This window comes from Rutidosis leptorrhynchoides, chromosome 9, assembly GCF_046630445.1.
Source record: "Rutidosis leptorrhynchoides isolate AG116_Rl617_1_P2 chromosome 9, CSIRO_AGI_Rlap_v1, whole genome shotgun sequence".
In the NCBI taxonomy this organism is placed as follows: Eukaryota; Viridiplantae; Streptophyta; class Magnoliopsida; order Asterales; family Asteraceae; genus Rutidosis; species Rutidosis leptorrhynchoides.
Window position 1 is genome coordinate 35,614,154 of NC_092341.1, and position 16,864 is coordinate 35,631,017.

A 16,864-nucleotide genomic window follows, 5' to 3' on the forward strand; every position below is an offset into this window, starting at 1 on the left:
AGATTTGGCCACTTTAACTTTCACGCACTAAAAATCCTTCAACAAAAGAATATGATGAGAGACTTGCCGAACATAGAAGAGATCACTAACACGTGTGAAAGCTGTATGATGGGCAAGCAACATCGAAAACCTTTCCCTCGGGACAAAGCTTGGAGAGCGAAAGGTATACTAGAGCTGGTGCACACTGACGTATGTCGACCAATGAGGACCCCGTCTTTTAACCAAAACAGGTACTTCATCCTCTTCATCGATGATTATTCTAGAATGACGTGGGTGTATTTCATGCGTGAAAAATCTGAAGTATTTACGATATTCAAGAAGTTTAAGAACTTCGTCGAAAAGAGTAGTGACCATTATATAAAAACACTAAGGAGTGATAGAGGAAAAGAATATACCTCTACACAGTTTAATAAATTCTGTGAAGATGAAGGACTTAAACGCCAACTCACTGTTGGTTTGTAACGACCCGACTTCGTTATACCGAAATACGACCCAAAAATTTTTTTTTGTTCAATACATCTGGACGGCGTCCAGCCCTTTGGGACGGCGTCCCAATGAACTGCCAGGTTCTGATCCCGGGTTCCAATTTACACAAGCAAAAATTCCGCTTCCCGACACTTTTAAACGTAACCCTTTTTACAGCATGTCAATATAGATTAAACTAAGAGATTTCCACAATAAAATTGAGTTTTACAACTTCGGGCCCACATCGGCCGTTTTACGAGTTTCGTTCAAAATACAAGTTTCGACCGTGCGAGTTTAATTTCCAAACTACACTAGAGCATGGTGTTTGGGGTTAAACTACCCACATCTTGGCCAAACTTCAAAAGCTAATCATCACAAATGCGCCCCTATCAAAACAAAGCGGGAGGCCACTAATCCAACCGAACACCCTTACCCTTGTCCACGCCGGAACCTAAAAAGAGTAAACAACGAGAGGGTAAGCTAAAGCTTAGTGAATGCAATAATTATACATATACATATATAATATACCTACTTGCATACACTTACATACACCGTATAATCGCTAGCAATAACAATTAGCATACAAACTCCGAGTATAAGCTAGTAACCTCCAAATACCGCAACTAGCGTAATCAATAGCATATTCACCGAAATAATATATTATGCTATACAACGACACATACACAAACTATATGGTTAACCATACACTCGTCATGGTGCTACCGGCTCCGTGGTTCACACCATACGTAATGCTATGACGCTACCGGCTCCGTGGTTCACGTCACTACGCATTCGAGTCATACTCTTTTATAGTGCTACCGGCTCCGTGGTTCACACTTCGTTGTTACCGGCTCCGTGGTTCACACCTCATTTTATAGTGCTACCGGCTCCGTGGTTCACACTTAGATGCTACCGGCTCCGTGGTTCACATCTCAACACATGTACCATGATGCTACCGGCTCCGTGGTTCACATCATAGTACACTCGCACACACTATGGCACTCCCAGCTCTGTGGGTCATACCATAGCATACAAATAAATACACCATATACATACATGTATAATTACTCCACTCACCTTATCGGTTTGGTGACGATTTTATACGTCCACAAGCTTCAAAGCAAGGTACCTAATATAATAAGTACTCAATTAACACACAAGCTAGTTGGACTTAATACCAACAACCCACACATGTGCATTTAATGACTTAATGCATTAAACCACCCATTTACTCCAAAACCATCCATTTAAGGTCAAGACCATCACGAACCACTAAAAGCTAGTGATTAAGGTTCAACAACCCTAACTATTACACAATTAGGTTATTTCACACCCATCTTTCCCAACTAGGTCAATTATTACCCATTTGACCATTTTAAGGTCAACACACCCATTTCGGGTCATCCACAAACCCATATAACACCCATTTACTTAATAACTAGGTGTGCTACTAATTAACTAACCAATTATGACTCCTAAGTCCATTTATCATTTCAAAACCCTAGGTTAGTCATCCTTAGGTCCTCATAACTCAATCTTACCCGAAAACCCCCAAAACACAGACAATCGGGTTTTATGTTCATCAACAACCCAAACCCTAACCCTTATCACTAGACAAGTAAAGAAATTAGGTTTAGGACTTACCACAACAATCACTACGTAGCTAGTGACTAGATGAACAACTTTAAAACTCAAGCTTAAACTTGAAACGAGCTTCTTCCTCCTTGGATTGAGCTTTCTCTCACAAGAATCTCTCTCTCTCTCTCTCTCTCTCTCTCTCTCTCTAACTTAAAGTGGAAGATAATAAGGTGGGTGAAAATGGTGTAATGGCACCCACCAAACTGATCTTGGGACCTTTAATTCGTCCCTCATGTGAAATTACCAAAATACCCATTTCAAATATCTAAAAACAATACAGCTGGCCCGCCAGTTAATCTGGACGGCGTCCAGATTACTGGACGACGTCCAGCCCTTCACAACAGGACGGCGTCCCACACTTTTGGATGGCGTCCCAACCTTATGGGAGAACATGGTCTTACAACTCTCCCCTACTTGAACCGGATTGCGACCTCGCAATCCAAGCCGCATGACAAGCAGGAAGATACACCAAAACAAACTCTTCGGGCTCCCAAGTAAACTCGGAACCCTTACTACGACGCCATTGGACTTTAAAAGTCCTCACTTTTTGTTACGCAACATTTTAACTTTTTCCTCAAGAATTGCCATTGGCTCCTCAACATACTCTAATTTGTTGTTTAAGGAAATCTCGTCCAACGGTACCCACGCCGTGTCATCCGCAAGACACTTGCGGAGATGAGAAACATGAAATGTATTATGGATCCCCGCAAGCTCTTCGGGTAACTCCAAACGATACGCAACTTCACCAACTCGAGCTAAAATTTTAAATGGCCCAATAAACGGAGGAGCTAACTTTCCCCATTTTCGAAATCGAATGACACCTTTCCATGGCAAAACTTTAAGCATCACCATGTCACCTTCTTGAAACTCAATCGGTCACCTTCGTTTGTCGGCATACGCCTTTTGCCTATCTTGAGCCTTTTTCAAATGTGCTCGAATCGTATCAATCTTTCTATTCGTCTCTAAAACCAAATCGGTACTCCCGATTTCTCTTTGTCCCACTTCACCCCAACAAATCGGGGTTCGACATCTATGCCCGTAAAGCATCTCGTAAGGTGGCATCCCGATACTAGTATGATAACTATTATTGTACGAGAATTCCACCAACGGTAAGTGCTCATCCCAGCTACACCGAAATCAATAATACACGCCCGCAACATATCCTCCAAAGTTTGATTCGTACGTTCGGTTTGACCGTCCGTTTGAGGATGATACGCCGTGCTCAATTTCAATTGTGTACCCATATCTTCATGAAACTTTTCCCAAAACCGAGATGTGAAACGAGTATCCCGATCCGAAATAATAGATATAGGAACCCCGTGTCTCAATATCACCTCCTTGATAAACAACTTAGCCAAGGTCTCCGACGATATTGCTTCCCAAATGGGAAGAAACAAAGCACTTTTCGTCAATCGATCAACTACTACCCAAATCGAGTCAAATTGGGTTCTCGCCGTCTTTGGTAACTTTGTGATGAAATCCATGGTAATGTGCTTCCATTTCCATTTCAGAATTTCTAACGGTTGTTGTGACGATCGCTCCAAATCCATATGGACGAACACGTCATTCATCGATTTCATTGCGAGGTATTTGACCTCTATATGATACGTTTTGTAAACATTGCATTCTTTTTAAAAGGCACACCATAAATGAATATTTAAATCAAAGGTTTTCGACATCTGATGATTTCTACATATAGACAATCACCGTAAATAATAGTTTACAATAGTACTTCCATTGACAATGCAGTCAAAATAAGATACATGGTGATGATTTGGTGAATGCAACATTTCCTTAATAAATATGCCATGTAAGACTCCATGTACATAGCTTGTCTAACATATAAGCAAACAGCGAAAGACTTCTAGGAACCTGAGAATAAACATGCTAACAAGTGTCAACACAAAGGTTGGTGAGTTCATAGTTTTAGTGTTTCGCATAATCTGTATATAAAGGTGGATCACAAGATTTCAGTTGTTTCATCCAAAAACGTTTATCAAAATATTCTACAAGATTGAGCACCCTGGTAACTAAACTTAACGTATATATAATTTGTACCCTTTGTATAATCATCTTAATAATACACGCAAACCAACGTGTACGCTTCTCAAATAGCATACGTCCGTTAAAAGGCTAGCGCTCTAGCTCGGACGGGGATATCAAGCCCTATGGATCCATATACTACTACTCGCGCCCACCAGTTCTTATAACTGGCAGTTACTAGTTACCAAAGCTAAGGGATTTTCGGTTCAAACTCAGTGTAGAATTTAGTATGTACTTGTATCCATTGCGTTTAAAATAAAGTGCATGTATTCTCAGTCCAAAAATATAGATTGCAAAACCAATTAAAAAGGGAGCAAATGAAACTCACCTTAGCCACATATAAAGTCGTTCACCAAAATGTGATCGAAACTCGAATTACCAAATAATCATAGATCTCAACCTAGAGAACATATGTTGGTCAATAATTGTTTATCAAGCTAGGTCAGGTCATAGTGTATCACAATCCTAATTCTCGAGATCGACATACAATAGTTATCAAAAGTTATTTCAAAAAGTCAATCTGACTCCATACAATAGTTGAATGATCATGGCAATCGAATCATTTTAATATTTCACATAGTTTTTCAATTCTTGTAAAATTAAACTATAGTTTTTATAAGGCTTTAAAATATGATAAAACAATCAGTTTTGACAATTGTTCAACAAAACGAGACGTGCCTTATATAAGATTTCAGTTACTCGGCTGGTAATATTTAAAAATCCATTTTATCAATCTCGTAAACAAGTTGTTTAAATCTTAATTGCAGATTCAAAAGCAATTTCAATTAACGTCAATCATAATTCAGTTGATCATATCTCTTAATCCGTTCATCGAAACTATTCGATATCTAAATGAAAAGTTATTGATTTTTCGCCAGCTTTTCAAAAACATGTATATCATATACCTTTTACCAGTAATATATGTATTTAATTCGTGATTCATTATAACTGTTTAACGACGAAATTTAGCATACAAGCATGTATAAATATATATACTCGAGCACTGGACATGGATACACAATTAATATATAAAAGATAAAATATGAGTGCTTACGTATCAATATTGAGATTCAATATTGTAGGAAAGTACGTAAACGTAACGGAGATGATAAACACTAGGTTTGACTTTACAAGCATAATCCAAAAATCATACCCATAACCTCCATAGCTATAACCCATAATTTTCTTAGCTCTATCCCGCTCAAAAAACCATTTTGAAAGTGACACGCTCATGACCTCGTCGTAGTATTTTATGTATAATACTACGAATAATAATAATAATACTAATACTAATATTAGTAAGATTAATAATAATCTTTAATTTAATAATATTAGTAAATAAATAAAATAAATAAAATAAATAATACGGAGTAATATCTATAGATAGATAGATAAGAAACAAATGAATCAGAAATCAGAAAACAGACCGAGTTTAAATAGATGTGGCCTGTCTAGACTTCCCATGTGATCGCATGGGTCTGAGGCACAATGTGAAATGTCCCGTTCTTATTGATTAAAAACGTTCCATATTAATTGATTTCGTTGCGAGGTTTTGACCTCTATATGATACGTTTTTCAAAGACTGCATTCATTTTTAAAACAAACCATAACCTTTATTTCATAGATAAAGGTTTTAAAAAGCTTTACGTAGATTATCAAATAATGATAATCTAAAATATCCTGTTTACACACGACCATTACATAATGGTTTACAATACAAATATGTTACAACAAAATAAGTTTCTTGAATGCAGTTTTTACACAATATCATACAAGCATGGACTCCAAATCTTGTCCTTATTTAAGTATGCGACAGCGGAAGCTCTTAATAATCACCTGAGAATAAACATGCTTAAAACGTCAACAAAAATGTTGGTGAGTTATAGGTTTAACCTATATATATCAAATCATAATAATAGACCACAAGATTTCATATTTCAATACACATCCCATACATAGAGATAAAAATCATTCATATGGTGAACACCTGGTAACCGACATTAACAAGATGCATATATAAGAATATCCCCATCATTCCGGGACACCCTTCGGATATGATATAAATTTCGAAGTACTAAAGCATCCAGTACTTTGGAAGGGGTTTGTTAGGCCCAATAGATCTATCTTTAGGGTTCGCGTCAATTAGGGTGTCTGTTCCCTAATTCTTAGATTACCAGACATAATAAAAAGGGGCATATTCGATTTCGATAATTCAACCATAGAATGTAGTTTCACGTACTTGTGTCTATTTTGTAAATCATTTATAAAACCTGCATGTATTCTCATCCCAAAAATATTAGATTTTGAAAGTGGGACTATAACTCACTTTCACATATTTTTACTTCGTCGGGAAGTAAGACTTGGCCACTGGTTGATTCACGAACCTATAACAATATATACATATATATCAAAGTATGTTCAAAATATATTTACAACACTTTTAATATATTTTGATGTTTTAAGTTTATTAAGTCAGCTGTCCTCGTTAGTAACCTACAACTAGTTGTCCACAGTTAGATGTACAGAAATAAATCGATAAATATTATCTTGAATCAATCCACGACCCAGTGTATACGTATCTCAGTATTGATCACAACTCAAACTATATATATTTTGGAATCAACCTCAATCCTGTATAGCTAACTCCAATATTCACATATAGAGTGTCTATGGTTGTTCCGAAATATATATAGATGTGTTGACATGATAGGTCGAAACATTGTATACATGTCTATGGTATCTCAAGATTAAATAATATACAATACAAGTTGATTAAGTTATGGTTGGAATAGATTTGTTACCAATTTTCACGTAGCTAAAATGAGAAAAATTATCCAATCTTGTTTTACCCATAACTTTTTCATTTTAAATCCGTTTTGAGTGAATCAAATTGCTATAGTTTCATATTGAACTCTATTTTATGAATCTAAACAGAAAAAGTATAGGTTTATAGTCGGAAAAATAAGTTACAAGTCGTTTTCGTAAAAGTAGTCATTTCAGTCGAAAGAACGACGTCTAGATGACCATTTTAGAAAACATACTTCCACTTTGAGTTTAACCATAATTTTTGGATATAGTTTCATGTTCATAATAAAAATCATTTTCCCAGAATAACAACTTTTAAATCAAAGTTTATCATAGTTTTTAATTAACTAACCCAAAATAGCCCGCGGTGTTACTACGACGGCGTAAATCCGGTTTTACGGTGTTTTTCGTGTTTTCAGGTTTTAAATCATTAAGTTAGCATATCATATAGATATAGAACATGTGTTTAGTTGATTTTAAAAGTCAAGTTAGAAGGATTAACTTTTGTTTGCGAACAAGTTTAGAATTAACTAAACTATGTTCTAGTGATTACAAGTTTAAACCTTCGAATAAGATAGCTTTATATGTATGAATCGAATGATGTTATGAACATCATTATTATCTTAAGTTCCTTGGATAAACCTACTGGAAAAGAGAAAAATGGATCTAGCTTCAACGGATCCTTGGATGGCTCGAAGTTCTTGAAGCAGAATCATGACACGAAAACAAGTTCAAGTAAGATCATCACTTGAAATAAGATTGTTATAGTTATAGAAATTGAACCAAAGTTTGAATATGATTATTACCTTGTATTAGAATGATAACCTACTGTAAGAAACAAAGATTTTTTGAGGTTGGATGATCACCTTACAAGATTGGAAGTGAGCTAGCAAACTTGAAAGTATTCTTGATTTTATGTAACTAGAACTTGTAGAATTTATGAAGAACACTTAGAACTTGAAGATAGAACTTGAGAGAGATAATTAGATGAAGAAAATTGAAGAATGAAAGTGTTTGTAGGTGTTTTTGGTCGTTGGTGTATGGATTAGATATAAAGGATATGTAATTTTGTTTTCATGTAAATAAGTCATGAATGATTACTCATATTTTTGTAATTTTATGAGATATTTCATGCTAGTTGCCAAATGATGGTTCCCACATGTGTTAGGTAACTCACATGGGCTGCTAAGAGCTGATCATTGGAGTGTATATACCAATAGTACATACATCTAAAAGCTGTGTATTGTACGAGTACGAATACGGGAGTCAAGCAGTAACGGTTGGGAGCTCCCTTACAAACTTCACTACGCCATAACACCATCACACACTTGCCCACAAAAACACTCAATGAGTCGGTCAAAAAGGCTAACATGGAATCGTATGTAGAAACGCCGCTCTAAAGTATCCCTCATATCAAACATTTTGAATCAGTCAAAACGAATCCGTCATCGTTCCAATTAAATCTGTTTTAAATCCTTATCTTACAATGAAGATATCATGTAATGTCATACTATTGGAATACTCAATATTTTTTATGTGGCGATTTGCAGACTTAGGGTTTCCTATTTATCAAAAACTGGGGCTTCACTACTTATCTAAATAGTTTTAATATTTTATATTTAGCTGGGTATTGTTAAAAGATTATACAAGCTATTTAATTAGTTTACTCATTTGGTGTTTTCTAATATTGAGATATGATATTTAATTAGTTTACTCATTTGGTGTTTTCTAATATTGAGATATGATATGATATATGATATATTCATGGAGCGTTAGAGTAATACATAGGGCTTGTTTACTTTTGACTTTTTGAGGATTAATGGTTTGAGAATATTATTCGGTAAGCACATGACCTTGTTTACTTTTGACTTAATTTTTTAACTTATCTTACCCCACAGCTGTCTGAATAATGTAGAAAAGGGGTGTTGTCCCCATGTAGCTACTTCATTTCCACATCTATCCTTCTTTCTCTCTGCTAATTTTTCTATGCACAAAAGATCTACTAAAAACCCTATTGCAATCGAAGCTCCTAACTGTAATTTTTCCACTAATTCTCCATCAAACACCAATCTCACATCTCCACTCAAAGGTCAGGTTCTTTTTTCGAAAAATTTTTGATTTGGGGTTTTTTTTGTTAGAGCATTTGATGTGGGTGTAATGAGATTTTCTAGGTTTTATATTTGGGGTTTTCAAATCGAAGGTGAATCTCTAGTCCCTAGCATGATAAGATATGAAGATAAGAAGGATATTACAAAAGCTAAAGATAAGAAAAATAGGAAATTGATGCATACGAGTAGATAAGCGTATGTACAAATCGATATATACGAGATTAAAAGTGAAGATATTTGTATCTATATTTGTGTTTATATGTAGAAAATGGATTGTATATGAATACCTGAGAACATGTACACATCGAATAATTAATATATTGCGTTTGTAATTGTGTTTTTTATTTTATTCAAGTTAGATATGTTTTCATGTTTATGAAGAACAAAAAGTGATAATTAGTTAACCATTCACTATTTATTTGGTCCATGTATGTATCAGGAGTAACATATACGGAGTAATTTATTTATTTATATTCATTGTAAGGTTAAAATTGTCATTTTGTCATTCAGACTATTGATTCAGCATAAAAAGTAAACAGCTATATAATTTCTCTACTTACTCCATATGACTAATTGTTATCCATTCTGCCGTACATATCCATACAGGACTTAATGAAAATAAAAGTAAACAGACCCTAAATCTTGTTGTCAATATGTATGTATACAGCTTCTAAAATTTTTAACAGAGGATAATTTAATTTAATGAGATAAATAATACTATTAGTTAAATTATCAATACTGTTTTTTTACAGCTTCTAAAATCTTATAATGTACACTAGGTTAAGACTAAATAATCGTTGTTCTATTATTCAGAAAGTAGATCGTGTTAGAGTATGGAGACATTTATACAAAACGAGAAAGACAAAACTATTGCGTCTTGTATTGTGATAATCAAAGTGCGGTTCATCTTGGGAAGAATCCGGTGTTTCATAGTCGAACGAAACACATCAAGATAAGGTATCATTTTATTCGACAACATATAAATGATGGTACTTTATTCTTGGAGAAAATCCTTGGTACGAAGAATCCTGCCGATATGTTTACTAAGGTGGTTACAACGGAGAAATTGAGGTTTTGCATTACCTCAATTGGTCTTCTCATGAATTGATGAGAGAAGACCCCAACTAGAGATGTGAATGGTGTTACAAGTTTAACAAGTAGTATTGAAGACCTTTTATCGAAAGTCTACTCATCAGAAGTATGTGTTGAGCGTGCGTGTCCCAAATGGTATTTGGCGGTAATCGAAGGTGGTTTAATGTTCTTGGTTAATTCATTGATATGATTGGAGTTTTGTTCAAAGTCTCCAAGTGGGAGATTTGTTAGAGTATGGAGACATTTATACAAAACGAGAAAAAAAAAAATGTTTCAATACTTGCACGGATTTTGCAGATTTCGGTGCGCGTGAAACAGAGAAAAACAGATCAAAAACAGAGCAAGTTGATTGTGCGCGGTGATGGTGCGCGGCGCGCTCCCTGCGCGCACTAGAGAAGTTTTGATCAGAAGGCTTGCTCGAAGTTTGGGAGTGTGCACGGCGAGCACGTGGGAGTGTGCACGGCGCGCACGATGTCTGGCAGCAAGTGGGCAACTTGCACACATGGGATCCGATCTTGATTGATTCTCCTTTCACTTTAGGTGCTTAGTGGGTTGCTTTGCACCACTAATTGTGGCTGTGATCATGTCATTAGTGGGTGTAAAGCATGGCTAGTTGGTTTATCTTTCATGATTACTAGCACACTTGAAGATCAAGTTGTAGTTTGGTTGGTTTCTTGTTTGCTCTATATATAGAGCTCATTCATAGTCATTGTAACACACCACTCTCAAATATTCAGTAAATAAACGATCTCTAGTTGGTCCGTGGACTAAAGCAATCACAACGATTGCATATAACCACGTTATATCTTGTGTCGATTTACTTTTTCGTATTTATATTCTTTCGTTCATTAAGTGGGTGAGTGATCTTGAAGAATCACTTGCGTTGTTTGGGTCCTAATATCCTAACATAATATCCTAACAGATCGTCATATGGTATTGCCACTCTACGTTTCGATTGATTTTAGTAATCTGAGAGATTAGTAACTTACGGATGAATTAAACATTTGCTTTAGGGTTTATCAGTACGCCAACAAAATCAATATTCAGTAATCTCAGAGGCGAAGAAACCAAAATCGATATTTCAATTACGAATCAATTGGAGTCACTCTAAGGTTTGATGGAATACGCTATCTGAAGATCGATTTTGCAATCCTTGATTTTTACAACATTGGACATTGTACACTATACAAGAAGGTATATAAATAGTTATATAATTATACATTTACGTGATTATTGTTATTTAGAGTTTTCCTTCATGTGGTTAATTCTTGCCGATCATCAATTTGTATCCGTATGTATTATATGCTATCTGATGATTATTGTTATGTAATTATACGTTGGAGTCATCGTTGTGATTATTGTTATCAGATGATTTGCTATCTTCTTAGTCATACAAGCGTCAAATCATCAATTTGTATGATAATTGGAAGATAACGACCATTAAAAATCCATATGTGCTTCTTCTCTGTTTTCTACATACAAAAAATTCCACAAGTTTCCTAATTTTATAATCGGAAAATAAAAGTTATTTGATGATTACTTTTGAGAAATGGGTATGAATAGCCCATTGACATCAATAGTATTTGAGTAATGTCCTCCCTTTCACATTGAATTGAACGAGTCATTGAGTTGTTGAGTTAGTCATGTGACTGATTATTAGCTACTGATTTCATGGTCTACAGTTCTAGAATTTTGAAATGTGGTTTTTATAGGATTGAAACTCCTCATTACTTAAGTCTGTTGTCGACTTCAAGTCAAGATCTTTACTACATCATGCTTTATTGTGTGCTTCCCCAATATATATTGGATTATATTAATTCATTTTTTCAGTTTAATTAACTAGTAAAAGTGCTTAATTTGCAGGTTGATTAAAAAATATAGGTGATTGATTTGAGGGATTATGCTTTAGTATTTTCCAGATATGATGTTCGTAGAGAAGGTATTTTTTTTCCAACTTTAATCTTTCATCAGGTTGCTTTTGTTTGGTCATGATGGATGAGGTTAAATGTTTGGTAATAGTAACTTGTATATGATGTTAGTTCTCCAGTAAATGTGCAACCATAAAATTTCTTTGGAAATTACTCTGTGTCTCAATCTTCCTCTGATTGTTTTCAAGAAGTTTCTAAATTTGGTTTTTTTTTTTTTTTTGCCTCAAAAACATAAAAATTATGTTTCTAAAATAATGAAGTCCCAATGATTTCATTATTGATAGGGCTTAATGAAATGATACTATAGACACATCTGACATGGTCCTTCATTTACACTTGCATGAAAGTTTTGCATATTGAATCTACTAGACTACTATACGTGAAGAAGTCAAGAAAGTAATATGGGTGGGTCATGCACTTCAACTAATGAAACAAAATGGTTTTTTTTTTTTCGAAAAGCAAGAAAATGATTAAATAATAAAAAAAACTAGCCAGAAGCTAGCAAATACAACGATAAACAATCGACACGACTAACATCAACCCATAACACTAAACAAGGGCCACGAAACAAAACGACACTTCCAACAACAAAAAAAACACACCATACAACCAACGAAGACAAACTCAAAAATTAGATATTGCATCCGTTTCTTTGAATTGACTGATTGTATATTTGGCTTTTGGCGTCCAAATCAACATAAAAGTATATGCTCCAAAATTAGACAACATCCATTACAAAGGCAATTTAGTCCCTGCTCTATTGTTTCCATCAATCGCTCCCAGCCAAATTGAACTAACATTGGAGTTATTCAATCACATTGGTCAATCATTCTTTCTTAAGATAAGGGAAGTACTCAATTTGTCAAAAACGTTTAAGGTTAAAATAATTGATGATAATTCTGTTTTTATAGTTCCATTCGACTATGAAATAGAGGATATGAGAAGAAGGATCCAAGTTCCGGCTATGAATGTTGAACGACTAATGTTTATAAGTTATTCCGATAAAGGCTTGTGGAAGAGCCCGCGACTACTTCTTGAGGCATTTTTTTGTATTATGCATCCCAATTACTTAACAGTGAGTCATCCGGGAATCAGGGGACCCCTTAAGCTAATTGCAAGGGAGATTATGGGACTGAAATTCAGAAAGTGGTACGGGCCGGACCTCAAAAATGTTGAAATACAAAATCGCATTGATGGAAAATGGATAACCGTCACATAACGGATTAGCTTGTCTCGACTACTATTGTGGTGAATTCAAACTAACTTGGTCTTCTCTATAGAAGCTACCATGCATCTCCAGTTCTTTTTTAATTTTTATAATTTTTAGCATTGTTGTTACTGTTGCATAGTATCCAGCATTCTATAGAAGTTAAATTTTTTTTTTTCTTTTTCTTTTTGTACTTTCTACTTATTAATATTCATATTCATATTTATATTTATATTTATTATTGAGTGATCGTGAAGAAATACCTATTCATTCTCAGATCCTATTATATGTGCTACTTCCTATAAATTCAGATCCGAAATTTGAGTAGAAGGTTTCAGTTTCTCATGTGTACGTTTATATATTCGTTAATTAATTATATATATATATATATATATATATATATATATATATATATATATATATATATATATATATATATATATATATATATATATCCTTCCGTGTTTCATATATAGCTAGCTAGCTAGCTGGATACAAACTAACAAAATGCACGATGACATTCTTAATAATATTCTTGCTCGACTTCCCGGTAAGTCTTTACTTCGGTTTAGATGCGTATCACAACATTGGAATCGTTTAATTTCAGATCCTTCTTTTATGGAATCGAGATCACGTCGAATGATTCTTCTCAAACACCCAACGCCTTTTGTCGTTATAGACGAAAAGGAAGCTCCTTCCCTAAAGAAAATTCCTTCTCCTTTTGAAGAAATTATTAGTGAGTATACAAGAGTCTCTATTGTTGGAACGCTCAAAGGCATAGTCATTTTAGTTGTTACTGATTTGTGCTTCCATTGTCATATGTATTTATACAATCCGTTAACCCGTGCATCCAAGTTACTAGATGTTATGGATCCACCCTCTTCAAAATTTAGACCTTTCTATACTTTTGGATTTGGATATGGTGCAACGACAAACGACTTGAAGATTTTTAGATTTGGAGATCTTGACGATCCCTCGTGGATTACTTGTGATGTCTTTGATATTAAAAGTAGTTCGTGGCGGGGCACTTCACCAAAGTACCGGCTCAAGAGAAATACTCACTTATGGGGTGAGGGTATATTTCTAAATGACTGTTTATATTGGTTTATTTCTGTTATCGATTTTGGGATCTTAGCTCTCGATATTAAGGAGATGGTGTTTTCGAATATAAATTTACCTAGTGGGAAAGATGCTACTAAGTTGTACTATTCATGTGCAGATGATGATGATCAGTATGTTGGCGTAATTTTGGGTTCACTAAATGGATGCCTTTGCATGATAGACAAGAAGACGGATATTGGATTCGAGTTGTGGATGATGAAAGAAGAACAAGGAGTCAAGATTAATAATCCATGGTCGAAAGCACATACCTTTACATTCGGTTTGGAATATAACTACTATTTCGACAATTTCCACCCTATGTGTATTTTGGCTAATGGAAAAATTCTTTTGACTGATGGCTCAAACCAGTTATCTTTGATAAGTCAAATGATTCATTTGAAAGAGTATCAAATACTCTCACAAATCATAACGATTCGATAAGATTGGTCGTGATTATAGAATTCATGAGATTACGCTCAGTTGAGTATGTAGAAAGCTTGCTTTCACCATTAGATCTTTTTGCTGTTTAACATCTCTACATTCTCTTTGAGAGTAGTTGCAGATTTTGTTTTCAATTAATTGGCAATTTCGTAGTTCGTATATATATTCTTCGATCTAGAGATTTAAATATGAATTCATGTTCATATTTAGGCTGATATATAAGTATTATCTTACTAAAAAAATTGATGACAATAACAATGAATAATGAATAATGAATAATGAATAATGAATGGAGGATTGGATTTTAAAGATGAATAGTATTATTTAGGGTTTTGGGTTTATGGACTAAACCTAAAACACTAAACTCTAAACTATAAACTATAAGCCCTAAACTATAAGTCCTAAACTATAATTCGAGCTAAATTTTGAAAAAAAAAAACACTTCACATAAGATGAAAAAAAAAACGATGAGAAAAAATTCTAATTAAAACATTAATTGTTATCATTTATTTCTTCGAGCTAAAATCTTTATAAAAAAAATAAAATTTATCTCCCCCCATTTCCCCCCAAAAAAAGTGATTCCCTTATATATATATATATATATATATATATATATATATATATATATATATATATATATATATATATATATATATATATATATATATATATATATATAGTTTCTATTAACATTCTAAAAATGATGATGGCATTATTAGGCTAACTCATTTGTTATGAAAAAATTAAAAGAAAAAGAAAAAAATTTAAGACCTTAAGGTAATGTCATTAATCTAATAATGACTAATTAAATTAAATCTACTTATTTATTTATTTCATGTTTTTAGGGAAAAAAATTCACTCTCATTAGTTATTAATTATTATTATTATTATAATATTATTCAAATTCAAATTTGGGTTCTCTTTATGAGATTAATCACGTTATATATGTATACGAAATACACGTCTCAATAAAAGGTTCTAATTTAAGCTTTTATGACAAGAAAAATAGTAATTGTGATAAAAATTGGAAGTTGATGGTGAGAGAATAAATGTACTTCATTTATTCCGATAAAGTTAAGTACTTCAATGTGTTTGAAAAAAACAACGAGAGGTTTCTTAGTCGGAATCCGTCGGGTCATTAAACTAAATGACTTTAGCATTTAAATTCACTTAATACCTAAAATATACCATTAAACTGTTTAGTTTAAACAAATCCGTGATTCCACTGGTCCTTTTACTAGTGTATATATATATATATATATATATATATATATATATATATATATATATATATATATATATATATATATATATAATCAAGAGGGAAACACTTTTTTGGGGGAAGTGGGGGGAAATAATTTTTTTTTTCGTTTTAAAAAAAAAAAATTCAGGCATCAAGATCACATGAAAATATGAACATTTAAAAAAGACACTTTGTGATGAATGTTATTATTTTGGCGGTACAACGCTCGAAGAAAAAAAATGAAAACATTCAATGCATTGAATGTTTTGATTCTAAGTATTTTTAAGGGGTTATAAATTAGGGTTTAGAAATTAAGGGGTTAAAAATTAGGGTTTAGCTATTATGGTTTAGAAATTAGGGTTTTGGGTTTATAAATTAGGATTTAGGGTTTAGATTGAATATATTTTAACACGAACGGTTTAGGGTTTATGGTTTAGGGTTTAAGGTTTTGGGTTTAGGGACTAAACCCAAAACACTAAACTCTAAACCCTAAACTCTAAATCTTGCTAAATTTCGAAAAAAACACTTCACATAAAATGAAAACAAAACGATGCAAATAAACCCAGAATCAAAACATTCAATGTATTGAATGTTTTTATTTTTTTCTTCGAGCGTTTTACCGCCAAAATAATAATATTCGTCACAAAGTGTCTTTTTAAAATGTTCATATTTTTACTTAATTTTGATGTCTGAAAAAAAAAATTCGAAAAAAACCAAAATTTAAAAAAAAAAAATTACTTCCCCCCACTTCCCCCTAAAAAAAGTGCTCTCATCTTGATTATGACCATATATA

General features: G+C 33.6%; 1 protein-coding gene across 1 annotated transcript; it reads left to right on the plus strand.

Moving 5' to 3' along the window:
- The first annotated feature begins 13,793 nt into the window (after positions 1-13,793).
- LOC139867939 (F-box/kelch-repeat protein At3g06240-like) lies at positions 13,794-14,828 on the plus strand. Its single transcript, XM_071856282.1, has one exon. The coding sequence runs from the start codon at positions 13,794-13,796 to the stop codon at positions 14,826-14,828; it is 1,035 nt and encodes a 344-aa protein (XP_071712383.1).
- Positions 14,829-16,864: the final 2,036 nt, after the last annotated feature.

Excerpts from the sequence above, each read along its gene's own strand:
- LOC139867939 (XM_071856282.1), top strand. The coding sequence starts at position 13,794 with ATGCACGATGACATTCTTAATAATATTCTTGCTCGACTTCCCGGTAAG.